The 27,736-nt window shown below is 48.1% G+C and overlaps 1 protein-coding gene across 7 annotated transcripts in view; it reads left to right on the top strand.

Annotated features, from left to right (window-relative positions):
• The window catches only part of GIT2 (GIT ArfGAP 2), an 855,235-nt gene that overhangs the window by 281,131 nt on the left and 546,368 nt on the right, over positions 1 to 27,736 (top strand). For all 7 annotated transcript variants that reach the window (XM_086943130.1, XM_086943127.1, XM_086943126.1 and 4 more), the window contains exon 4: positions 19,705 to 19,810. In XM_086943130.1, the coding sequence (XP_086799256.1) occupies positions 19,705 to 19,810 (106 nt within the window). The remainder of the gene's footprint in view (positions 1 to 19,704; positions 19,811 to 27,736) is intronic.

Here is a 27,736-nt window from a genome sequence, read left to right as displayed (position 1 = left end):
CCGAAGGAGGACACAGGATTGCACTCTGTCCTTGGTCCAACACTGGACCGCGAAGGATCCCGCCAGCAATTCTAAGCAGTTGATATGCATTGATTGCTCGAGGGTGGATCAAGCGCCCCCAGTGGAGAAATCTCCACATCTGGCTCCCCAGCCTGAACGACTGGCATCGGACTCTATCACGACATCTGGGGCGGAGCCGAAAATCGCACGGCCATTCCAGCCTCCATGTGCGACAGCCACCACTGCATCTCGTCCCTCACCACCTCCGACAATGGAATCCGCTGAGAGTACGTGAGGCCTTTCCTGACATGGAAAGTCTTCAGACGTTGCATGGCCTGATAGTAAAGAGGGCCCGGAAAGATGGCCTGAATCGAAGACGATAGCAGGCCACCAAACGCGCAAGCTGACGCAAGGAGATCATCGGTTTCGCCAGAGTCTGGCGCAACTCGTGCCTGATCTCCACCATCTTCTTGGCGGGAGGACACAGAGTCGATGTTGAACCCGAGAAAAGTCACGCACTGGGAAGGGACCAAAAGGGACTTCTGCTCGTTGATGACGAAGCCCAACCCTTGTAGCAGGTCGACCGCAAACTGCAGCTGTGACACCAGCCGTACCGGGCATTGGTCCATGAACAACATGTCGTCCAAATACACTATCAGTCTGATGCCCCGCTCTCTCAAGGTCTCCACCGCCGGGCGTAACACCTTTTGTGAAGCACCACGGCACCGAGGAGAGCCCGAAAGGCAGCGTGGTGAATTCGTAAACTTGACCGTCCCACCTGAACTGGAGGAAACGGCGGTGAGGAGGAAATACCAGGACCGCCAAATAGGCGTCTTTCAAGTCTAGCCTGACCATCCAGTGTGACTGGCGCAGCACATCCCTCAGGAGGTGGATACCCTCCATCTTGAAATGGCGATACACCAGCCATTCGTTGAACTCTTTCAGATTGATGACCGGTCGACGGCCCCCGTCGACCTTGTCGACCAAAAAGAGGTTGCTGAGGAAACCGCCTGGATGTTTGCATGCGCAACAAGTAGCCCCTTTGTGGAGGAGGGCGGCAACCTCTTCGCGCACCAAGTCTGCATCGCGCTGCGAGAAAGTAATGGAGCATGGACGTTGAAGCTGACACGGACGGCCATGGAACTCCAGCTGGAAGCCCTGAACCGTCTGCAGCACCCAAGCATCGCTTGTAAGGGAAACCCACGCTGGGAGAAACTGCGCTAAGCGCCCCCCTACCCGCAAACTCGCAGAGGGTAACACACTCACCTCTTCCAGCACCTTGTTGCTGGCCTCTCTGGCCCCCGCGGCCACGGAACCTCTGTCCTCTTGTGGGATGAAAGTTGCTGAAGCGGGCGTTGTCCTGAAATTGCCCGCGTCCGGAGCCTTGTCCTCTGTCTGCGCCGTTGCCCCGGCCGAACGAGCGGCCCCTGCCATGTCCGGCCTTGTCAAAAACATGAGGGGCAAAAATCTTTTTAATATTGGACTGAGCACGGTCCAGGGAGGTAAACGTGGCGACAAATTTGCCTAGTTCTTTTATAAACGGGTCTCCGAACAGACCACCCTGCGCCACAGCGCCATACTTAGAGGAAGCGAGGTCACCCAACTGCGGGTCAATTTTAATCAATAGTGACCTCCTTCTCTCTGTAGAGAGAGCACTGTTAGCGTTACCAAGGAAAATAATGGCGCGCTGCGCCCAATTGGACAAAACTTCCGGGGAGATAAGGTCACCCGACACCTTGGCTTCCTCGGCCATGTCGAGGATCTTGGTCATTAGGCCCACCGCGTCCAACAGCTTGTCCTGGCAAGTACACCAGGACCTATCTATACCATTCCGGGTGTCCTTGACAAATTTAGCAAGGAACGTTGCCATCTTTGGGTCAATGTCAGGAGTCAAAGCCACTTTACCCTCTAAGGAAGGGCGGGGGCACTCCGCCCTAAGGCGGCTACGAGCATCCTTGTCAACAGGCTTACGGAGACAGTACGCCACATACTGGGCCACCTTGTCCCCAGGGACCCAGTCCGAAGACCTGGGGTGGACAATGTCATCCGGGTCCAACATGTCCGAAGGACCCGCGGATGAAGAAGGTTGGGACGGAAGCCACGACCTCGAAGAGCAGGCTTCTTCCTCCAAATCCGGAGAGTCATCATCCTGCTGTGGCTCCGGAGACATAGTACGTGGGGAAGGGGGGGGGGGGGGCACCTCCGCAGGGAGGACGGGCACAGGTTGGGACCCCTCATGCGCCATAAACGCGCTTTTAACCTTTGTGAACGCTGCAGGGTCAACCCCGTCCATACACTGCATCTTAGGGGGGGTGGGCGGGGGGGATTGGGGTCCGGGGCTGGGGCAGGCGCGGGAATAAGGGACGCAATCTTTGCATATGCCTCACCCAACCTCGCTGAAAGCTGCTGCTCCAGGGGAATCATGGCCTGATCCACCGCCCTATAGATGGAATCATCCACCACCTGATAGAAGTCCTCATCCCATGGGGCATATTTCTGAGGGTCTTCCTCAGGGTACTGGCCTGACTCCCCCTGCATAGCGAGGTAAGTTGACCTCCGCAGGAACAGAGGTACAGCCAGCAAATTAACAGCACCCTCACGGGTACTGAATGAAGGCCGGAAATTATGGGGGCACAAGGCACACACTTACGGGACAAGTGCTGGGGACGCTAGAGCCCTTCAAATCACAGGGCACCACCCGGCAACCCCCCCCCCCCCGCCCCCCCCCCCCACACGCGCCACACACCAGAGCTATTACGACCCCTCAGGGTGTCTGTGTCACAAAAGCAATACAACCCTAAGCAGGGCGTTCATGAGGGATGAAAACCTAATTGCGACCCAAAGGGGTGTCAACCGGGTGGCCAGGTGTAGCAGCTGTCACTTCTCGCCAAACGTGCGAAAACGCTGATTTTTTAACGTTTCCAGTGCGATAACCAGCAAGGAGAAGCTGTGAAAAATAATAAAATGTGAAGAAAGAAGGCATAATCCGAAGCCTCCGGTCCTGACATAGAATTTTATTCGGTGGATAGTGAGAGTCTATCAGTGTCATCTGAATGGGGTTCTTGCAGAACTTCTTCGCTTGCATACAGATTAATGAAAGGAGACGTTGGTTTTAATCATTAAAAAAATGGAAGTCTAAGTTCTTGTTTTTCACCATTTGGCTTATGGAAATTGTCTGCTGCAGACAAAGTTGGGTATCTATATATTTTCTTCATTTGTGGAGGTCTCTTTCACTTATGCTACTCAAGTGATGTGAATAACTCAAGGTAAGATAAAAGCACTAGTTTACAGATCATCATTCCTCTAATGCCACGTGGAGAAGTGTGGCTCAATGATTAGAGCGGCAGACCCTGATTCAGAGGTCTAGCCTGGGACCAGGGTTCAATTCCCCGCCTCAGCGGGTCTTGGGCTCAAAATTCCACGGACCTGATAATTCTCGACTCGGTGCCTATTCCAATCATGGAGTATCACTCTGCAACTCTGGGCAATAGCTTGCTTAATCTCCACAATGGCCCCCACAACGCTAAGGATGCCTGGCCTCCACCTTGGGGGTGCCCAGGAGTGGATGCCTCACAGGGAAGCCAGGATGGGTTCCACAGCGGTATTCGTACAAGCGCCTTGAGACCCTTGCGGGTGAGTAGTGCGCTATACAAGTATCAATTTACATTTACAATTTACATTTATATACTTTGTTTCGGCCTGATTGTCTATATTGGTCAAAGCGGTGCCTAGTGCCCGAAGTGAGCTAATAGGAGTAGAATGTAATGTACACATCGAACTCTGATTATTTAGTTTCAGAGTTAGCAACTGTGGTTGAAATTTGAGGATTGGACACTCCTATTCTGCACAATGTACGGGGAGATAATCATGGTATGATTTCATTACAGCACACGTCTAACTTGAGTTTTGCATTGAAGCAGATTGACCTTGTAAATCAATGTGGAGTAGAGGCAACACACAGTCTACAATTGATGATGGATTTGGCTCCTACCATTTGGCAGGTCTTTTTAAGAACATGATAGTTTGTGCGACATTTAAAAGTGAACATTATGCTGTTTTTATAGTTGTATATTTCTTTTGAATATCCTTGTTTGACCATGTCCCATGTTCCCCACCAAAGTATTAACCAAACACAATTGAATGAAATTGCTGAGGAGATAGCAGGTGTACAAAGAAGTGACTGATAAAATTATATCCAGGTTTCATAAACTCATGTTTTAGGTTATGGGTAAGCTGGGTACAACAAAATTTGGATCTTCTATTATAATTCAAACCTTAACGCCTTATATTGTGCTAAAAACTAACCGAAAAGGTAGTTGCAATGAAAAAGAATGCATTGCATTGGGTTTTCACAAATCGCTCACTTTATATTGTAACAAGCATTGGCCTAGCCAATGGGTCTCGCCTTTGGGACCTTATAAGTTTTTAGCCATGCAACAGTTTGTTATTGCACCAAGGATATTGTGCTGCATAACTAAATACTTATAAGGTCCCAAAAGCAAGACCTATTGGCTATGCCAGTGCTTGTTAGTTTTGGGAATCTGGTCACCCTAGTTTATTCCATCGGGCATTTGTTTTCCTGGTGGGCCGGAGCGACTGGGGTCTGGTTTCTGAAAGCAGGGGGCTGCTCCTCGGGCTCTTTATCTAACAATCCAAGGTAATGATAGCAATCACTACAGAGGAGAGAAGGAGAGAGAGAGAGAGTGGGCAGGAGCGAGAGAGAAAGTAAGAGAAAGAAAGGGGAGGAAAGCGAGAAAGAAAGAGGGGGAGAGAAAGAAAGAAAGAGAGAGGCAGAGAGAGGGGGAAGGAGAGAGAGAAAGAGGGAGAGCCGAGGAGAGAGAGGGGGAAGGAGAGAGGAAGAGAGAGAGAGAGAGAGAAGGAAAGAGAGGCTGAAAGAGAGGGGGAAGGAGCGAGAAAGAGGGAGAGAAGGAGAGAGAGAGGGGAAAGAAGAGAGGAGGAGAAAGAAAAAGAGAAATAGAGGAACTGAGAAAGAAAAAGAGTAAGAAAGGGAGAGAAAGACAGGGATGGAAGGAGAGAAAGATGAGTAGAGAGAGAGGGGAAAGGAGAGAGAGAAAGAAAAAGAGAGGGGTGGAGAGGAAAGAGGGAGAAAGGAGGAGAGCGAGTGAGGATGAGAGAGAGACAGGGGAGGAGAGAGAGAAAGATAGAGAGGAGGAGAGAGGGGAAAGGGGAGAGAGAGAAAGAAAAAGAGGGGTGGAGAAGAAAGAGAGAGAGAGAGAGAGCGAGTGAGGAGGAGAGAGAGAGGAGGAGAGAGAGAGAGGGGGAAGGAGAGAGGAGGAGAGAGAGAGAGAGAGGGGGAAGGAGAGAGGAGGAGAGAGGGGAAGGAGAGAGGAGGAGAGAGGGGAAGGAGAGAGAGAGAGAGGGGGAGGAGAGGAGGAGAGCAAGAGAGGGGGAATGAGAGAGAGAGAGACGGGGAAGTAAAGAGAAAGAGATAGAGAAAGAGAGAGAAAGAGCAAAAGAGAGAGAGAGAGAGCGAGAGAACGAGAACGAAAGCGAGAGAGTAGTTTGAACGTATTCGCCAGGGATGATTTTGTTCCTAGTCCATCCCTGAGCAGCTGCAGTGGCACGGAGGCCCCGCCAAGTGAGGGCCCTATGCACCAAATTACGGAAGTATTTTACTGCTGAAAAGTACCACAATACTTGAATTCAGAAAAACGAGGATATGGCGCTGCTACGTCACTGCTATTTACCCAGCGTCCCGAGCAAAGCAGAAGTAACTTGTGCTAGAATATTTATATCTGCATCATTTAATGACGCAGAGTTTATCTAGCAAATGCTTCGGTTCCAGAGAGACAGTTTTTAGTGCCCTATTAAAATGGGTCTGGGCAACAAGGATAAGCGCGTCTGGCTGAGCCGAGACTACCGCCAGGCTGAAGAGACGCTGACAGGATTCATGCGCCTGGGAACACCACGCAGATCTGTGAATGGGAAATCCATCTGTGAGCGCTGCGAGGTTTCCAGACAAACTCTTGTGAATGGAGAAATATGATAATCTCAGTCCCCGTCTGGGCAAGTCTTCAGTAGTGACGCAGCAAGGACACCAACCATGGGCCCAACGCGAGACGCGGCTGGGGAGGGGCGGGGGACAGAGGGCGCCTGATCGGGCGCTGAAAGCTGGCAGCTGCGCGCGTGCACATGCGTGTAACCGTAAGCGCTAGGCCAGCAAAAGCGTGGGTTAGCACTTTAAAAGCCCACTACTAATTATCTGGCTCAGGCGAGACCTAAAAAGGAGACACTTCTTTTAACATGTTTCCCAATTGGCTGGCAATGTTGTATCTAAAAACGTTAATTTCCTGAAGACGCCTAGAATATTATTTTGAAAATTTGGATAGTATTAATAATCTGTTGCTTATTTCTGAACTAATATTAAAGCAGAATATAACGGGTACTAATTTGATTTGTTCCTGTATAGTAAATAGAATTGTTCATTTAAACTGCTCAACAAAATTGTCTTGTGCGCAACGGCCAGATAGTCTTTCTAGCTAGTCAAGACTTTTCGAAAAACATGTAATGCACTTTGTTGAGCTTCTGAACCCTGAAGTTCTACATGTGATTTTCAACATGCAACTTTATTTGCTGCAACTAAAACTATATACAAGGTTTATTCCAATCATTTTGAAAAACTGGTAGATGAAGTTGACTCTTAATTCGCTTGAAGAGTGGCTTCAGGGCAAATTGCTCCACACTAGATAATGGTATGGCTCATAGGATATTTTGGTATGCTCTCTGTAAGTTGGAAAAATCAAAAATCGTGCCTCCATTGAGCCTTACTAATGTCACTGAAAGTACTCCTTGCAGAAAACTGGATTAGGTGCAGTCAGGAACAGTGAAAGAATGTTCTTTCGCTGTAGAGGTAAAAAACAGCCTTAGACAATGGTGCCCTTTTGCTCCCTTGTGGTTCTCTACTAGATATTTCGGACAATATGTTTATCTTTACACTATTCCTTTTGGGTGGAGGGTGTTAACTCCCTTAATTTATTAATGTGTGCCTACATTGCAGTGATAGGTAGATACAATAACAATAGGGTTGAGTGAATATTAACTGTTCTAAGTAAGTGATCTCCGAATACATATTTGGAAATCAAAAACAATGGTCTTTAGGAGGCTATGGGTTCACCATAAGTTTGCTCCAGAGTTTGATAATATAATACATTTATATATTATATACAGAGATATGTTTATTTAGGCATGCTGTAAACACCAAATCTTCATACAAATAAGTATGTTAAAGCTTAATCCTGCAACACTGCCTCAGCGTTTATAGAGCTGAGTTTGATTTAGCAGCTGTAGGCCATCAAATAGTACAATCCCTGTTAACTGTTTGTACGGCTAAATGTCCTGCTGTTCTTACTTGAGGTATTGAATTTCTTTTGTTGCCACAGATTGCTATAAATGAGCATGAGGAAAGTCATAATGGATATCCTACTTAATGGTAAGAAAGTCACTATTGAGGCTGTTCACATTGGAGAAGGCATGGTGGGCATAGGTTATAAATGTTTGACTCAAACCATGCAGTAATGGACTAATTTTAAATCTGCAAAGCAAGGGTTTTTGCGGTTTTCGGTTTTTACTGAACTTAGCAGTGGGGGTTCAGGGATAAATGAAAGGATGGCGGGAGATCTTTCCGGCGGGCAAGTTGCCTGATCCAGTCATGGTGGCTTGAATTTTAGTGAGTGAGGATACTGAGGACTGGTCTCCCTCCTTTGCTGAGGCCCATTTACTTGTCGCTGTGAGCTGTGTGCACCGCATGTCTGAGAAAGTACAGGTGCCAGGGTGTCGTGAAGTGGACGGTGTGGGAGTGGTCAGATTGGTTGTATGATGTGGGGAGAGGCTACCTGAAGCCAATTTGCTCGCTAGAACAAGCAGAAAAATAGACAATTTTGACAGCTCTCCAAAAGCGCACATGTATAAGGCGGCAGTAAGGTGAGAAACCTATTCTGCAACATTTCAGATCCTTTGACCAACCCGTGCCCCCTACTCCTCATCCGCCTCACTTCCTACCTTGCCTACCTAACTGTCGGAGGTTTAAAATTTGCTGGCATCCCAATTCCAACCCCCCCCCGTCAATTAGAATGAAGTCCCAGTCAGAGGCTGTAGTGATTATAAAGAGCCTCTGTGGACCATAAAATGGAGAACTGCACAATTGTTCTCCCTAGTGTCACGCCTCTTTATGCTTTTACTTTTTATGAGCTATAAAGCCTTACTCCGTAATAAAAGTTGTTCTTTCATGTAATCCCACTGCAGTGCTGAGCTGCAGCCAGAGTGTCCTCCGGAAGTGTCCCGATAGCCGCGTGCCCCGCAAAAGCTGGCCTCTCCCTGCTCTCTCCAATATATATCTTTCTCTTCATAGTATTTCTGTAGAGCAGGTAGAAGCATTCACTCGGAAACACTTGTTTGCAACAACAAGTTAAACAAATCCTTCCATTTGAAGCATAAGGATGTTCAGAAATGTCAGCTCTTAATAATGTTAAAACCTGTTAGCAAGTAGTGGAAAATTCCCCTACCACTGAAGCAACCAAAATAGACATTGACCGTTCTTTCTCACAGAGAACAATCTTGTCAGCTTGCACAAAATAACGCAAGAAAGCTTAGTTTTATGTTGAGGCTTGTTCATGCCTAGTCTACCTATACTATGGGAACACTTGTTACACCACTCATTTCACAAATATGAAAAAGTGCTGCACCTGAAAAGCTCCGGTAGGTTACTGAAGAATAATCCTTTAAGGACCTCATTTAGTAAGTATGTCAACACCATAATTGTGGTATATTTGTCTTTCACTGACAGAATGCATTTTATTCAGTATTCCGAATTGTTTATGGTGGCGTTTACTTTAGTTTTCAACAGACTTCAAATTGTTTTATTTTCATGAGCATAAGTTCTAATCAATCAAGTTGAGATCCCTTGTGAAAAAATGCTGCTTCAGTCCTAAGCAATTCTTCCATTCTACTCTTATCATTTGCTAGAGTCTGGTTGTCAATTCCAGAGCCGAGTCCTTCGACCAATGTAATGATAAAAACACATTGGTTGTGTTGTGATGCTTTATTCTACATTGTTGACGTTTATAAACTCATTAAATAACAGGCGTTTTATTGCCCAGTTTAATGGTATTAGATCTAGTGGGCTCAGAAATATCGAAGACTGTATTGGCCTTGCCAGGATTGCTTTTTGTGACCTCCACAATCCAGGAAATGCAAGCAGCAAGAGTTTAACATATAGGGCCATGTTGCCGGCTGAAATGTTAGTTTATCAAACCAGGTATGGAAACTTATTACAACCCTTGTGGGAAATAGAGTTGCAGGTAATTCTGAAAACCTGTATGAGTCGCCCATGCTTCAGTTTGACACAGCAAATTGCCGTTAACGTTTACAGGTATCCTATATGAGAATGTGTTACAAAATCGAAAACGTGAAATCATGAAGGTATGCTAAAACTACAACTCCCCTCCGTTTCTTCTCTGGATTTCATCCCCCTGGGTTGGGCCGTGCACAATAAAGAGTATTGTATTTTAGCAAGTGTGGATGTGTGCATGCCACGACAATATTTAATCATTGTTCTTTATTGCTTTTAAAAAAACTCTATAGTTCTCTTCTAAAACTTAGACACTTTCCTCCATATATATTTATTGTTCCACATGTTTTCAAGCAAAGAAACTGCTTATTTCTGTCTTATTCCCGATTTTTTGTCAAATTTATTTTGGAGAAATCTGCTTGTTGACAGTTGTATTAAGGGCACAGGGGCGGTGGGTGACATTTCAAAGTGGTGAGGCGCAAAGTGATTTGCATACAGCACCATAGCGAGCGCAGCGAGCGAGCCCGAACCCCAAAAGGGGGGTTTGGGGGGATAAACCCCCTAAGAAAATTTTGGAAAAAAAGAAAAATCGTGCATTTTCAAGCATATTTGAGAAAGCAGGAAGGTTAATAAAGCAATTGTGAAAGTGCAGTTATTACATTAATAGATGGCATAACATAGGTAGCTGCTTATTCAGTATAACCACAGAGCTTCATACATTTCGTCCTATTACGCTCAGGTGCTGAATTCAGACTATAAGACTTTTATGAAAATCTCAGCTCTAAGAGTAGAAGAAGTTGCACAGCAGTTGGGAAACAGTCTTCACAAAGCATTAGGAAAATGAGAGGCAATTACTTGAAAGCAAACTGAAAGCAATGCATCAAGTAGTAACTTAAAGCAATGCATCCAGCAAAACAGTGCATGCAGTCCACCATACAAAAGTAAACTAAAGCAAGTGTGAACCTGTGAACCTTCACTTTGAAAGCAGGGTGCTAGTCAACAGGCCAGTCACATACATTAAAACTGAAGAAGAGTACACTTCAGCATGCAGGCACCAACATAAAAGCACCAAGCAAGTCAAACAGTTTAATGAAAGAAAAATTCAAGCAATACATCCAGCAAACTAGACAGTGACTCAAAAAGTAAACTGAAGCAAGTGCACACTGAAAGGAATGCGCAGTCATAAGTCAGACATTCACATAAAAGCAACTTACCAAGACACCCAATCAATTACATGGGAAAAACTTGAGCCAATGCACCTAGAAAACCAGACCAGCACACCAAAGCATCCCACCCCTGATTGGATGGCAGCTGTGCTCTTAGGGTCACCCCTCAGTTTTTTGGCAGGGTTGAGCACCCCCAGTTTTATGCCCTCTGCGTCTGAAGGGGAGACGGGCAAAAGGGGTCTTAATGGGACATCTGGCACAGCCACTTTGTAATCGAGGTCACCCACCCAGCTCAAGACTGAGTTACAGGCTGATCTTAAATCTTTAAACAACCACAAGGGTCTCCAGCTAGTTGGTTCTTGAGCCAAAAGAGTCCTCAGCTCACTGGGAGTCTTTACATCGTGCCTGAGATGACATGACAATGTCCCTTAATCCGGAGCAACTGTGGGGACTGGTCTGGGTCTGGATCTGACTTGGTACGAGCAGGATACAAAATGTAACGGGTAGGTGGTAACCCACTTCAAGTGAAGGAGCTGTAAGGAACCTAAGCGCACTGGTGTCGATACCACTAACAGGGCAGCTCTGGCTTTCTCAGGGTGGGTGTCAGCTGTGTGATGAAACCAGCATGTGAAGCAGTTACCTCAAACAAACTAAAACCAATGCACTCATCAAGACAAGGAGTTACATGAAATCAAATAGAAAACCACCAAGCCAGGTAGTCACCTAAAGGCAAATTGAAGTGACTGCACACTATGGGAAGTGCACTTCACCAGCCAGCCTATTACACTAAAGGAAAATAAAAGCAATGCTCCCAGTAAACAAGACAACATAAATTGAAAATGTTTCCCCGCAGGACCAACAGTCACAAAAAGTAAAGAAACAGAACGAATTCAGAGGCACTCTAGGAATCCAGGAGAGTGGTCTGGTGGACTGTTCATGAAGGCTGAACCTGGTTCCCCAGAACGAAATTCGGCAGCTCTGGCGTAGTGCCACATCCCCCAATGAACACCATACTATCCCACTGAGACACCCACACTGCCTTCAGCTACAACCCAGTTGTGCCCTGCTACATATACCTGGATGCAGCTCAATTCAAATTATGCACAAGAGTGATATGCTGCCTGGAAAAAAAGTACCTTCCTGGAAAAAGCAAATCCTCATATGGATGCAAGATTAAGTAAAGCATATGAAATGTAAGTAGAACAACATGGCTACCTTAACACTTTTATACTTATTATTCAGAAATCAAGAGTGTTTTTTACTGAAACTTTAAGCACCACTACAGATCCCTGGGGGAACCAGTAACACGGTGTATTCCTTATATCCTGTGAACCGTGAGCAGTATGGTTTAAAAAGACTACATTACTCAACACATAGCCACTGCTTGTTTTTCTTTTTTTTTCCTGTTTCATTATTCTATGTGTACCTTAAGTATAACAACATCTGTGCTGCTTTGCAGGAGAATCCAGACAGCTATCACTGCAGAGTCAAGGAAACAATGGGGCACTTGGCTAATTTTTATATGTGATAGTATCTATGGCCCTGGGACAGATACTAGAAAAGGCAATGGCAGATAATGATACTACTTAGCACGATCTGGTGAACTGGTGTGACCAGAAGAGAGCCTATTAAAGATGGCAATAAGCAACATCGGTGCAAGGCCATAGAGACAGGAGCGCCAGGACTGAGTTAGCAACAGATGGGACTATCAAGGCAGGAGTACCAAATCTAACGCTGTGAGAAGGAGCATTACTAGGCCCTAAGAAGTAAGAAAGGAGTGCAGGATTGGAATAGAGAAGGAGCCGAGAGGTGAGAGCAGAGGGCGAGAGCAAAGACAATGAAACAAAGGGCTGGCATACATAGGTAGTGTGACAGCAGTGCCAGGGTAGGAACTCAGAGAGTAGTATCCGAGTCAAGGAAGGTGAAATGCTAAGTAAGCAACAGTGGGATTCTAAGGCTGAATGGCAAGGCAGAGAGATGGGAGTGCGATAGAGAGCGAGGGCGAGAACAGGCAGAAGCAACGAAAGAGACCAATCCCAGGTAAGAGACAGCAGGCAGGAATGGTCCTGGCCGGCCCTTGGACCAATTTTAAAAGCTGTGTTCTGTGTACACGCCCGAATTAGAATCGGAATGGCCACTTGGAGATAGGGAACTTTCCTGGGAGGCTGGGGTCACGGGACGCTGTTTTTTGTAGGTCTGGGGCCACTGCTGATGCATCCGTCAATTTCTCTAGCCACCCAACAATAATTGCAGCAGGCCCTGCTGGGCTCTGAGAGCTCGAGACAGAGCGGAGAGAGAGAAAATGGATGGGAAGGGACAAGCAGCAGAGAGGAAGTTAACTGACTGGCCTAAACATTTTTGCTCGGGCTGCTTTTGGTTCCCAGACCGGTCCTGGATGGCATCAGTGCTGCTGCACACGCACATTGTTATAAAACAAGGGGTGACCCAATTTTAGTCAAAGGACCTGGGTATCAAGTGTTACAGCCAACAATTGGTCCTAGACGGAAATTCACCATGCAACACAGTTACTGCATTCGTCAAATAATTCTTTTCATATTCAGCTCTAGATTGAATCACTGCGATTGGTTAGATAGAACACAACATGATAGATACATTAGCCCAGATTGTCAATTAGTACATAAAAAGCACCACAACATTGAAATTTCAATCGAATCCAGCCGGGCTCACTTATTTAATATACAATTTGAAAGAAGATTGACAAATTTAATAAAAATATTTACATTTACAAAACCAAGATGTTCTAATATCCATTAAGTGCACAGTCCCCCCAAAATACACATACATAACGCCAGTGGTAATAGCACCAATCTGCCGGCTCTCCAAGCAGCAGAGCTTGACGTACGAGTCCAGCGAGCACTTTCACTTTTCACGCAGGCGAGGCTGACGAGGATGACTAGAGGGGGAATAAAAGAACATTCCCGTCTCATAAATACCAGGCCGGCTGCTGGAGACGGATGGGCCAGTCGCACAGGCCCAGCCATCATTCTGGCAGACAGGCCCAAGGACACCAATAACTTATTTTACAATCATTTAGTTTCAGCTCAAGTGGAAAACGTGACAACTCATCTCTGCTGACAAGATGCCACATCCAAGCTCACAACTAACTGTCCCCCCCCGGAATGATCTGCCTGTCCCATCTTTATGCAGAGCGCTACTGACTCAGCCTGTCCGTCCTCTCCCCTTGGAGCGGCCAATCACTTCTGAGGACAGTGGAGGGTGAGGGCGGCTAAAGGGCTGATGCTCGTGTTCCTAGAGTTCGAGCCAGAGCCAGAATACACCCAAATAAAAAGTTACAGCCCATACAAAGGGACCTGGGAGAGCGCGTTGATCCACTTCAGTAGGCTAAACAGCATGTATTCGAGTTGTAGTTGCCTTTTATATAGCACTGCATTCCCTGAAGTGGTGCACTGGCAGACGGGCAGCATGCTACTCTGTGGGAGTGCTGTGGATGGAAGAGTGTATGTCTAGGGAGTGGCCCATATGGACAGTGTGTGGAGAGGTGTGTGCGCTTCTCATGGTTTGTCTGGAATTTGAAGTGAAAACGAGTGAAAGTTAGGATGCTTAAGCATTAGATGCTGGTCCATGGATGGAGTTGTAATCTGTGAGTGCATTGTGGTCAATGTGGGAACTGTTTTGATGCCATGCATGCAGGGACTTGTCAAACTGTGTCACAGCATGCATGTTTCTTTTCCAGTTCAGGCATGTACATAAAAAGCTGCAAAAAAGAAATGGTTGAGCGTGAATGACGATACCTATGAGTTGCAGATTTGTCCAGAATCGATCATACATTTTGAGCAGCGGTGAATATTTTAAGGTAGCATTAAAAGTGCCCAGATATGAAAATCAATGGAGAAGTACCAGAGTAATATACCAACATCTTGGCACATCACTCAGATAGCATCACTAAGAGCACGCAAGGCTCTGTTAGGTCCAGTGTATAAAGGGTGATAAAAATGAGTCAGTGCAACATGAAGACGGGGCTCTGGTATTAAACCTGTGAGGCACTGGGGTAGCGGGTGAAACGTGGGTCCGTCTCTGTCTGGATTTGTGTAAATTGTCATATTGTTCTGGGTTTCACCTCTCATGAACTTGTTGGTCCAGGTTCAATTAATTGAACAGATTTGCGCAATTGTGAACGTTTCGCTGGATTTCACCATAAAGTATTTATTAATACAGATGTTTTGTGCCAGTTTGACCTCCTTCCGCTCAAAGATACCTTGGAAGACAATAGAGATTTGCTTTTGTATTTATAAAGAAATGGGTAGGGGTTAATTGGACAGTGTAATGAGCCATCCAGCTCCTACTAGTCGCCGAAAAGCTTTTCATGAGGGGTAGTAAGCGCTATATAAATAAAAGTACATAGTTTGGCTTCACGAGGCACGCACCCGAGGACTAGAGCAGGACCGGTTCCAGGATTTTTGATCTAGGATGGCCATGAAGGTGAACGGCAACAGCCAAAAAATTCAACAAAGCGGTTCGGTTATATTTTGAGTGTGGTCTTATGCCCTATATTGACACGTTTAACACGATAACCACAACCCATTAACATACGTACTCTGCATTCCCTGTTAGAATTCCAGCAGGTGTGGGGCGCTGCTTTCAGAACTTTGGGGCATAGGTGTGCGGCATGTTCATTGTGATATTCAGCAGTAGAACCGTTCCTGCTACCACACATGCCCCCTTTGCGCCTTTTATTTTAAATTTTTAAAAGCACTGATGTTTAAAAATGTGATGCTGTAAACCCTATAACTACTTTGCACACACTTTATCGAGTACCTTAATAAACTGCTTGCTATGTTTTTTTTTTCTACACGCATGTTCACTGAAAAAGAAAGAAAAGTTATGGTTCTGTCTCAAATGCAGTGGGCATTATTCAACAAGCCCATATGCTACGAGGCTTCACTGTGGTGCGACAACAGTCGTGGCTCGCGGGGGATGGGGGGGTCTCGCAGGGTTAAGGGGCAGGAGCTTTAAAAGGAAAAAAATAGCAGATCCTTCCTACTTGACCAGGTCCGCGCTGCCTCGGGTCCGTTGGCGCCAGTCCTCCTTCCTTGGCTTGCTGCTCCTAAGACGACGAATGCCGGGCCACCCCCACGCGCGGCATCCAATGGGATGCTGCGCCGGTGGACCAGCCAATCCTGGCGTGCATGCACGCCAGGATTGGCTAGGGGGGCCCATTTGCTGCTCGCCCTGTCGCCCTTGGGAAACCCGGGCTGTGGCAGGCGAACAGTCAGCACGGTGAACCACCCCTGGGTCCCACTGGGGAACTTACAGTGCGCATGCTTGAGAAAGTTGTCAACTTTCTCAAGCATGCGCACTGTAAGTTCCCCAGCGGGACTGCGCACTACGGTCTGCTGCAGCCTGAGTGTGTGGTCTGTCACTCAAGCTGCAGCAGGCCACCCCCCCTGCGCAATTCAGTGCAATGTATTTTATTCTGAGATACGGCTGGCGGCCGCGATGCGGGTCCATGGTGGCTGGTGGGGCTACGCCCCTACGCCCCAATGGACGCACCGCGGCTGGCATCATCATACCCGCATTTGCCAAAATATTAGTTGTCATTCAGTAATGTAGTGCTAATTTTTCTAAATCTCAATGCACCAACCTGTCTTTGAGTTCTGGCTGGTAAGCAGAGGCCACTCTTTAATGGTCAGTTGCATCCTTATTTGTTCTTTATACAGGCCCGTATGACATTTTTCGCTAGTGTGTTCTGTGTTATAATAAAAGGGAATATCAAAACCAGGCACTTGCAAAGGTGACAATCTAAACTAGGAACCTTGCATGCCTCTCTATTTTGAAAGTATTTTGTTAAAATGTACCACTTTCATTTATTTGTCTTTATTGCGCTTAATTTTTAATTTTAGCCTACCAGATTGAAGAAACCCTATTGTCAGTTTACCAAAAACTTATAACGAGATTAAAGCCTTTCCATTGGTTGGCTTTACCGTCACTTTAATTTGCTTGCTTCATATTCGACAGCTTGCCTTATCCATCATGTGTTTGTCTCTTCCCTAAGGCCTCTTTACTTATGTCCTTCCACTGCTCATTTTTAAGGAACTACTATTTTCTTTGCTTAAGCACTCTGAGAGTGCATCTGTTTTCCACTTGTCTCCCTCATGTGCTTCTCCCACATGCTTTGTGGTATTCTCCCACTCAGTGTTGCTTTCTCTCGCCTGTGTGCTTTTCTCCCTCTGCAGCACTTTGTTAAATTTGTTGAATGCTTCCTCTATAGTTCCCTTGTTTGGCTTTTCTCTTTCCCTACCCATTCCCTGTTGCTTCTAGCCTCCACCCGCTTGTCGGTATTCCCCTGCTGTTCTGTTTTTTTTTAATTAATTTTTAAAAAAAAGTATACCAAGAAAGTGCTCTCGAATTACTTAGTTTTTTAAAATTCTTTTTATTAAGACAACAACAAAAAAGAAGCATCAGGTGACAGTTTAAACTGTTACAGGTTTCATTGTTACTTTCCATACATCAAAAAGATACAATCCAGAATAATGAAAATGGATCAAGGGGACATCATCTTGGCGTATCGGGGGCACACAGACATCCCCACGGTAATGATTCCAAGCCACCGAAACTTTCCCTCACTTTGCAGGACACCCTGTAGCCGCATACACTGAGCGTTCTCTAAACATGCACCAATCCAAATCTTCTGCCCATTTCTCTACCCGGGGCGACTGGCTTGCTGGGCAATATTACGCTTCGCTATCATGCATGCCAATTTCACCCACTGCTTTCTGTATGCATTCAGATCTGTGGGCTCCCAAACATGCAGGATACACCTGCGGGCCTCCAGCCTTAACTCTACCCCCAGGACCTCTCGTATCTTCTTGTGGATCTCCTCCCAGTACGTCTGCACCACCGTACAGGGAGGTGACTGCCCAACAACCGGTCTTCAAGGGAGGAGGCGTCGGGAAGCAACGTGTCTTTGGGAATATGTGCCAGCATTGCATGGCTAATCTGAAGGTAGCGGTAGTGTTCACGGTTGTGAAGGTGGTATTGTTGCTGAAGAGAGTGAAATGTGTGGATCGTGCACCCTCCCCAGACATCTTTAATTCTTGTGATCCCAATGAGGTCCCATTTGTCGAAGCCTTTAGACTTCCCAGTTTCTCCTAATTCCACAGCGGGGTGGCGAGTGTAAGCCTCCCCTCCCACTTCAGATGTCTGTTAGCCGCATGCCACACCTGAACAGCATGCACGGTGGGTCCCGCCAGGGGGAACCGACCAGGCTTGGCATAAAGCGCTCTTGTAAAGTCGCCGCGTGGCACTTGCCAGCGGTCCATGGCATATCCCGGGTCTCCGGGAGGACCGTAAACCATGTGATTCACCGCGGCCAACTGCGAGGCCCAGTAATATTTTCGTAGCTCCGGTAGTCCTATTCCTCCATCGTACCAAAGAAGAGTGAGTTTAGTGAATGTGATACGGGGCATACCGTCCACACAGAGCCACACGCACCCACACACACACACACAGACAGCCACACAAACACACACACAGACAGCCACACACACACACACACACACACACACACACACACACACACACACACAGCCAGCCACACACACACAGCCAGCCCCGCACACACACAGCCAGCCCCGCACACACACAGCCAGCCCCGCACACACACACACACACACAGCCACACACACACAGCCACACACACACACACAGCCACACACCTTTGAACTGGAGGGCTCCCTCATTAGGCCGCAGGGGAGGCCGTCTCCCCCCCCCCCCCCTCCCCGATGGTCTCCCAGCCAGGACAATCAAAGCGGGCCCCTACAATTATGCGTGGACACCGGGGGCTCCCAAGATCTGCCTGCGCGCTGCTCTGTGACAGGCAGTCGCGCTCTCTGTGTCACTGCTACTCCGCGCACGAGCCCCTAGGGAGCCCCCGGACAGGAGGCCTCACCGTAGCCCCCTCTGCAGCCACCTTGCAATTCAAACTTCTCCGGACGTGGGAGGGGGACGGCACACCACAGCTCACTCCGCCGCTCACCTCCGATATTCGCGACCCCGGTGTTGTTGCACTGGCGGCCAGCTCCCCAGACAACTACAGCTCCAGGCTCCAGTCAGTCCACAGGCCTCACAGGACGAGAGGCGTAGCTCCGGCCCCGACATCCCAACGGGATCAGAGTAAATTAAAAGCACACCGCTCCCCTTCAGCCGACTAATGGTGGGGTCAGCAATCGGCAGATACTACAGAATATTAGGGATGGGGGGGGGACAGGTCCGGAGGAGCTGAGCCTTCACACGGCCATCTTGGACCGGCGCGTGGCTCCTCCTAATTACTTAGTTTTTTAATTTAGCAATCCAGTTTGGATTGGTAAATTTAAACAAAGAAAGTGGCATTTGCGTCATTTTTTTAAGCCTGTATGCTTTAAGAATGCTTGCTTTTTTGTGCCTGCTTGCTGTTTAGTATCAACCACTTTAAATTACCTTCAGAATTTAGGGGTTTCTGGAGTTCGCTGTCAAACCACAAAAGCTTTCTGTCAAAACCTTCAATTAGCATTATAGAAACACCTGGATTTTTTTGTAATTCGTGTTCTGTTTGGTTTGATAAGGTTACACATTATTGGCTAACAGGATTTTTGTAAACATTCATTCCTTTGTGGTGTGTAAAATTGTTATACATATGGTACTTCAGTCACTTTACCTGATGATCACCATGATCACCATCTTTTCACATTAAGTTTGAGGTTCTTCAGATGAAGTAGAAACTACAGTTTCCAATATTCTGTTGGGGAAATGGGTCTGGACGTTAACTGGTGGACAACTGAACTCTTACTTGCACTTGGTTTTAAATAGTGAGCTGTAACTTGAATTTAAGCTTAAGAATGTCTCCGGAGAGTTGAAGCACATGCCCACTCTTGTATTAGCAAAATGTATTAACAAACATTTTGGTTAATTACCATTTATATTTTCTTGAGTGCAGCGTTTTTTCCCTTTATTTTAATTTCTGCTGGATGGTTTACAATCTCATCTGAACACCTTTCTTTCAGTTTGTGTGACTTGACAACTGTGGTGGTGAGAAACGAACATCTATTTGTATAAATTATTTAGCTGAATAAGTGGTAGTAATCCTCCAGTTTACCTTCTAGGTTTCTCTGTATTAACACTTTATTTGTGAAGAGCATTTCTCACCATGAAAGTAGACAAGTGTGCATAGTACATGGCTGTGAACTTTGCTTTGCTTTTATTTCTTTCCATCAGCCCAAATAAAGCAGAATTCATCAGAGCAAAGTACCAGATGTTGGCATTTGTCCATCGTTTACCATGTCGTGATGATGATAGTGTTACTTCCAAAGATCTTAGTAAGGTAAAGCTACTGTTTTATCTACACATTTTTTCTTGAGGACTTTTGAAAGCTTAAAACTGAATATCTTCTTCTTGAGGTAGCCATATGAAATTTTGACTGTCTAGAGTAACATGTTCAAAGCTTGGAAACAAGTGCTTTTTACTGTGGTTTGGTACATTTTCATTAAGTCAAAAGACTTTATTTCGATCACTGTGGATCATGAAAGTACAATTTAAAACAATCACTGACAAACAGTGAAAACATAAACATATGTAGAGCACATACACGTTCCGTTCGAATAGCAGCACAAAGGTACAGTAAAAGATGTTTTAAGAGGACCAAGGAATAGTCATAAGAAATATTTTAAAAACAGCCTAAAAATCCATGGATATTTTAAAAAAGTGTTAAAAATGAGTGGTCCGCAGAAAAGAATTCAAGTTACACAATACAATTTGCTGAGTCCCTACAGTGAAGTAACAGCCTAGGTACTAACAAGAGAGCACTTGGCACGTCTAATCCACATTGCCATTAGAAACTTGGCTATACAGAATACAATAACACGAGATGTATCTGACTGCATTATTCTGTAAGCTTCCTTGTACTTTCTTTTTTTTTTTTTTATAAATCTTTTTATTAATTATAGATAAACAGCGGTGATTATCACTTACATTCAATACAGTGAATTACAGATATTCCTGGTAACCCTTCATTACATAACTTAGGTGGTTATAATCAACTGTTTCAGTCATTCAATAAGCATTCGGTCTTACAGTTTGGTTGTCATCCGGGCAACATGTGGGGGTTCGCAGATGTGACCCCTGTACTCGTTCCAGTTGGTCCATACACCAATCCATTTCCGGGGACAGCCTCTGGCCACGTATACTGTCCTTTCCTGGAGCATACACCAGTCCATGTCATTTTGCCATGAGGCCAAGTTCGGAGGAAAACCTGCCCCCCATTGCCTGGCAATGTTCCGTTTTGCGATTGCAAATCCCAGCGTGGCCCACAACCTCCCATGCGCGGTTAAGTCATTAGGCTCCCAGATATTTAAGAGAGACCTTTTCGCCTCTACTCTCAATGCCACCACCAGGTCTGGATCTGCGGACATTCCCACAATATGTGGAAGAACGACCCTTCCGCCCCACATCCTCTTCTACAGAGCCCGCCCTCACTGCGGCCCATCAATCTCAGCCTAATACCAGATATGTAGACTCTATGTAGAATTTTAAGCTGGATCAGCCGTAGTCTGGCCGATATGGCCACTTCCTTTGAGGATGCAAGGGCAAATCTCCATTCCTCCTCGTCGATTTCCAACCCGTCCGCCTTCCACTTCACTCTAAGTGGCTGGAGTAGGTCTGGGGAGTTGTTGATAATCTTGTATGTAAGGGAGATGGCATGTTCAGGCAGGTGGCCGTCAAGGAGTCTGTCCTCCAGGGGGAGGCAGCAGGGGGCATGGTACCCTGGGGAATATTAGATTGCAATGAGTGTCTGACTTGCAAGTATCTAAAGTGTTCTGTGCGTGTAAGCTCATACGTGCGCTGGAGTGAGTCAAAGGAGACCACCCCCCCGGGGCCCCACAGGTCACGGACATGGGAGATCCCGATGAGGTCCCAATTGTGAAATCCTTACGTCCGACCAAGGGTGCCCAACTTTTCGGACACCCACAACGGGGTAGCCATCGTCAAGGTGTCAGTCCATCCCAGCTTTCGCTGGACCGTATGCCAAAGTTTAACCGAGTGATTGGTGGGCCCCATAAGGGGGTATCTGCTATGCCTTGAGTATAGAGCAGCCTCAAAATTACCCCCCGGTAGTAGCCAGGGGTCCATTGCAAAGCCTGGGTCGGCGCCGGCCGCGTATGTGCCCTAATTAATGGCCGAGAGGTGGGTGGCCCAGTAATATGACCGAATGTCCGGAAGCGCAATCCCTCAGTCATACCAGCCCAGGTTGAGTTTTTGAAGGGAGATGCGGGGCATCCCCATCCATAGTAGCTCTCGTAGTACAGATTCAATAGACGCAAAATAGGATTGTGGGACCAAGTCAGGATGGTTCTGCAGGGCGTATAAAAATCTTGGCAGCGCCATCATTTTAAAGAGGGATTCCCTTCCAAGGAGGGAGAGCGGTAACTTCCTCCATGACGCTGAGTCCCGCTGGAATCGCTGCAGTGGGGGCAGGAGGTTATGTTCGTATCTGGCGGTCTTCTCTTTGGAAATAAAAATTCCCAGATAGCGGAACCCATCCGTGGCGGTAGTAATGGGACAATTCCGAGGAGGCACGGGAGGGTCTCCGTGAAGAACATACATCACTGATTTGCCCCAGTTAATACTATATCCTGAGTTCCTTCCGAAACTCGTGAAAATATCTGCAGCTACATTAAGTGATCGGCGGGGTCGCGTGAGGTAAAGCAGGATGTCGTCCGCATATAACGAAATCCTGTCCTCCCATCCATCCGTCCAACGGATGCCCTTCAGTGACAGGCCCTGCCTAATCCAGGCCGCAAGAGGCTCTAGGGATAAGGCGAACAGTAGGGGGGACAGGGGGCACCCTTGTCTAGTCCCCCTCTCCAGTTTGAAAACTTCGGAAAGCTTCTTATTGACTGTAACCTGGGCCAAAGGCTCAGTATAGAGGAGACGAACCCACCTCACAAACTCAGGACCAAATCCCAGCTTCCGGAGGCCCGCCATCATATATAGCCATTCTAGGGTGTCAAACGCCATCGTGGCGTCCAGTGAGACCACCACCGCGACCTCCCCAAGGGTGTGGCTACGCCCCAGAACTCCGTGTAATCGTCGAAGGTTAAGCGCCGTGTTACGGCCGGGCATAAAGCCCGATTGATCCGGATGGACCAACGTGTGTAGGACAGGTCGGAGTCTGTTAGCCAGCACCTTGGCCAACACCTTCGGCTCCGCGTTGAGCAGCGAAATGGGTCTATATGAATCGCATGCGTCTCTAGGCTTGCCTTCCTTAGGGAAGGCCACTATAGTGGCTATACGTTGGTCCCGCAGCAGCCGACCCGATCTCTGCTTTCTTCAAACATCTGCTTTAAATAAGGGCTGACAGTGTCAGCCTTGAGCTTGAAAAGCTCAATGGGCAGGCCGTTTGGACCAAGAGCTTTTCCTGAATGAAGGTCGCCGATGGCACGACCCACCTCCTTGGTAGTGATTGGCGCCTCTAGGGCCTCACGGTCCTCCTCAGACAGGGCTGGTAGCCGGATGTCCTTCAACAAGTCAGTGGAGCCTTCCTCCGGCCTCTCTGACCCCCTGCTATAAACCTTCTGGTAATGCAGTTCAAACTCATGGACAATGTTTGCTGGGTCTGTGACAATGACTCCTGAGTCAGTTCTAAGCTCCGTCACCACTTTCTGCATCTGTTGTTTCCTGTTCAGCCAGGCTATCAGCTTGCCCGCCTTATCCCCCTGGTCGTATATCCTCCCTTCCTTGTCTCTGATGACTTTTTTAGCAGCATCAGTGGCCAGTGCTTTATATTCCGCGCTCTTAAGCTGCATCTGATGGGTCACTCTAGGGTCGTCCTGGGTCGGAGCTGCCGCCTCCAATGCCTGGAGGTCTGTCTCCACTTGGACCATTTGAACCGCCCGCAATTTGGGGTGACCAGCGATCGTCGAGAGGGCTTCCACTCGGATCACCGTTTTGAAGGCCTCCCAAAGTACCACCGCGGAGTCTACCGTCCCAACATTTTCCGAGAAATAGCGGGTGATGGCCAGAATTAGTGTCTTCCTCGTATCCTCATTACGGAGGTACCACGCATTGATCGGTGCTATGCAGCCCACCCTTCTTTCGCCCAAGGTGATATGTACCAGCACTGGGGAGTGGTCCGAAATGCCCCTAGCCAGGAGTGTGGCTTCTCGCACGGTGGTTCCCTGCTGTGTAGGTGATAAAATGTAGTCAATACGGGAGAAGGATCGGTGTGGGCCCGAGAAAGAGGTGTATTGGGTGTCAAGTGGGTGTTTAAGTCGCCATAGGTCAGTGAAGTCCTCCAGCCATGTGTGTCCCGATGGCAGGGTCCTAGGGGGGTGCCTATCCAGAGTGCCCGAGACCCTGCGTTGAAGTCCCCACCCACTACTAGTTGCCCATCCGGAAGGGACAGAAGCAATTTTCCCAAGTCTTGGTATGTTTGTGTCTGCAGCCCGGGTGGGACATAGGTGGAAACCAGGCTCACCCCCCCGGCCCTCCCATTTCCCTTAAATAGCAGCATAGCGGCCTAGAGGGTCCAAGTACGTGCGATCCACTACCAACGGCAGATTGCGACGCACCATTAGGCCCACCCCGCATGACCCCGAGGTGAACCCAGCATGTGCCAAGAGCGAGTACCCAAACCTGTTAAGAGCGTGGCAGGAGTTGCCCAATAAGTGGGTCTCCTGGAGGAGTATAACATCAGGCCCGTGTCGTTTGATAAATTGCATCACAATAGTTCTCTTAAGCTTGTCCCCAAGCCCGTTGACGTTCCAATTCATGACCTTGAGACTCTTATCCCACCTCATACTGGCAAGTATTCCTTCCTACTGCTGATTCCAACGGGTTCCAGGCAAAGCATAAATCTAGAGGCATAGAGATCTGTAGTGACCTCACCAGGAAATTCCCAACGCCCCACCTCCCCTTCCTCCCCCCAACTCCCCACCCCCAACAGCCCAACTCCCCAGCTCATCCCATTCCACCCCCCTCCCTGCTGCCCTGCTCCGTAGGTTCAAAACTACCCACATCCCCAATTAGCAGGGTGCCTATCGACCTACCCTAAGGAAGAACAACTAGCAGAGCACTCCCCCTGCCGTCCCTCCTCTCGGTACCTTCTCTGTTCGGTGTGTGGATCAGCCCCAACTCAAGCCGCCATCCTCCTCCCCTCCCTCCCATCCCAAGAAGTAGTGAACATCAAGTGAACCAACATCTCCTGACCCACCCCATCCCCCCCGGCCCACTCTCCACCAGAGTCTAATTTTCTCCTGGCCTTGTTCCTGGGTCGGAGCAGGCCACACTGCCACCCCAGAGGGTATCGCCGGTCTTTAACCCAGCATGGCCCAGATGGGGACAGCTGAAACTGAAAGGGTACGTGTTCGCCGACCCCCCCCCCCCCCCCTTTGGTCGCTAAGGAGAAGTGTCTGAGTTCTGCCCTAACATAGGCCAGTAGGCCATTTCCCCCAATGCATAACACATAGTACTTTACTGTATCAGCGTGAAGCAGCAATGTTCTCTCTGCCGTCAGTTCTCAGTCGCTCCTCCAGAGGACCTATGGCCAGGCCTAGCTGATCTCGATCTCCATGAGCGTTGGCTCTGCGTGTCCACTTCCAGCCTTCCGATCGGTGATGCCTGTTGAGTGTCCCTCCAGTTCTCCTCAGATCGGACCCTGGCACGGGGCGACTGCCGATCGATCCAGTCCTGCACGTCCGCCGGTGATTAAAAAATAGGGACTTGCCATTAGATAGGACCTACAGTTTAGCCGGGAAGAACATCATGTACTTAAATCCTTTCTCACGTAGCGCCACTTTCACCCCCAGAAAGGAACGCCTCTCCTTTTGTACCTGAATGGTGAAGTCCGGGAAGAAACGTATCGTGGCATTTTCGTATGATAAGTCCCCGGTCTGCCTGGCCGTCTGCAGGATGGCGTCCCTGTCCCTGTAATTCAGGATTTTGGCTATGATTGTCCTCGGTGGGGCACCCGGTCTGGGTTCAGGGACAGGAGCTCGGTAAGCATGTTCTATGGTGAAGAATTTCGATAGGCGCTTAGGTTTAAGGTGATTGAGGATTAGGCTTTCAAGAAAAAGTTCGACACCGGGCCCCTCACTTTCCTCCGGAACTCCTACCACGCGTATGTTGCTCCTTCGGGCCCTCCCTTCTTGGTCCTCCAGCCAGATGGACATCTGACGGTGCACCAGTTCGTTGACACGCTGTTCCGGTGTCGTAGACGCCGTCCGGAGCTCGCGGCTATCAGCCTCGTTGGTCTTGGCTTTCTCGTTGGTCTTATTGAGGTCAGCCCGCAGTATATTCACCTCTTTGGAAACCTTATCAATCTTGTTTTCTAACGTGGCGCCAAGCGTCTGTATGGCGGACAAGTTGGAGGTCTGGGAGGGTTCTTTAGTCCCTGGTTGCTCGCCTGTGGCGGCGTCCGCTTGCGGCGCCCCCTTCTGCACCGTGTATTTGTCCAGCTTGTTGGACTGCAAGGTCGTCGCCTGCTTCGGCTCATGGCTGCAGAATAGGTCTCCTCCCAGCTGGTCCCTGCTGCGCTGGCTCTTCGCGGAGGTAGGCCGGCGTAGTATTCCTTTAGTCCGTCCCTCGTTGTGCCACCACTGGCGCCACGTCGGCCAGAGTGCTGTGAACCACCATGCAAAGGCCCCAGAGAGAGATGTGCTGTGAGAGCGCCTCTGATTCGACCACACTCCCTCTGGCGCAGTGGAAGGCCGTTCCTCAAATGATCTCCAGGGGCACGGCCAGTCATTAACCTCCGCTAGACTCCTTAACTGACCCTCTGGTTCCTCCTCCAGGTCGCTGGCGTTTTAACCCAGATATGGCCACAGATAGAGTTCACCACTGCGGGGCATGATGGCACCTGGGGATATTGCCTTTACCAGGCCCCAGGCGAGTGCAGCCGGTACTTCTCCCTTCCGGCGTACAGGATGCCAACAGGTGTCTGCGCTGGTTGCGCAGCGGCAGCAGAGTCGCACCGGTGGGTTCTCGGTCCCCCGGAGAGGTCCGTGTCAGAAGGCCGATCACCCGGTTCCGGCCGGACCATGCCCAAGAGCCTGGGCGTCGATTTTGGGGCAGGGCCGTCCGGAGAGCACTAGCAGCGTCAGCCGGCAGTCGGCGATCTGTCGGAGTCCCGTAGCTCCTCCTCCGATCCGATTTGCCCCAAGCCGCCGCGCTCCGCCACAGTTCCGTAGGTCAGTCAGAGCTTGGGGCTCTTGTGGGGCAGGCGATGAGCGGATATATTTAGGGATGGAAGGCTGCAGCTCCGGGGAGCTCCGAGTTAAGCAGCCATCTTCGTTGGCGCTTGGCCACGCCCCCTCTCCTTGTACTTTCTTGCTCCCAAGTTCCTACAAAGTGGGGCTATCCTTTTCTTTCGAGACTGACTATACAAGATCCAGAAAAATAAAACCTGCTCAATTGACTTTGGTCGCCATTAGCAGCAGGTACAGTTATCAACTACCCTGACTCCTGTTTTACACCATTTTACCTTAAAGGATCTTACAGGTAGGCAACCTGAAGGTTGCCAAAGGAGGTAAAATTTTGTCTGTTATCCTCAAAGACGGGTCAGTTTAACATCAATAAAAGCAGCTGAAAGAGATCCTTAACAATTTGTTAAAAGTTCAGTCTCAGTAAAACCCCAGTAAACTGCTTTAAGGCTGGCTTTGTTAATCAGGCAAAGGGTTTATGGTACATATTGATAATTAGCAGTGAAGGAAAATGGAAAATTAGGCATGACTTTGGGTGGGAGGAGTTTGGGTGTTGGGGTTATGTAATTTTTACTGCATGACCTCAGGTGAAGATGAAGCGGGCAAAATAGTTTATATTAATTAAGGCCATTGTCTCATCCAGGAGTAGATTGCCACTTCCCTCTTGCCTGGCATCCTACTCTAGGGCCTCTTCTCTTGGTAACCAGTAATTCTGTCAGAGGACTCCTTTATCGCATCTATATACCTCATAGTGGTAACAGCATGTTGAGTGTGTGTAATCCGACCGAGGGACATCATGGGCATTTTAGGGAACACTCTGTTTCCTGTCATAATAAAGAATTGTATCGTACTCCTACCAGTATGGCGTGCCAGTCATAATTACATGACCTGTGACAATTCCCTGTCATGTAAAAAGGCTGAACAATATGCACGTTACTTTGGAGCCTGGATCGGAGTTTGTTTCCTCACCCAAACAGGAGCTCAGCCTAGATGTGCCCTTGACTGAATCTCAAGGCAGAGCAGTTCTCACCATATCTAATATGTCTTCTCCC

The sequence above is a fragment of the Lissotriton vulgaris genome, chromosome 11 (assembly GCF_964263255.1).
Source record: "Lissotriton vulgaris chromosome 11, aLisVul1.2, whole genome shotgun sequence".
Taxonomy (NCBI): Eukaryota; Metazoa; Chordata; class Amphibia; order Caudata; family Salamandridae; genus Lissotriton; species Lissotriton vulgaris.
Note: the sequence above shows the minus strand (reverse complement) of the source record. Positions and strands in the feature narration are given on the sequence as shown.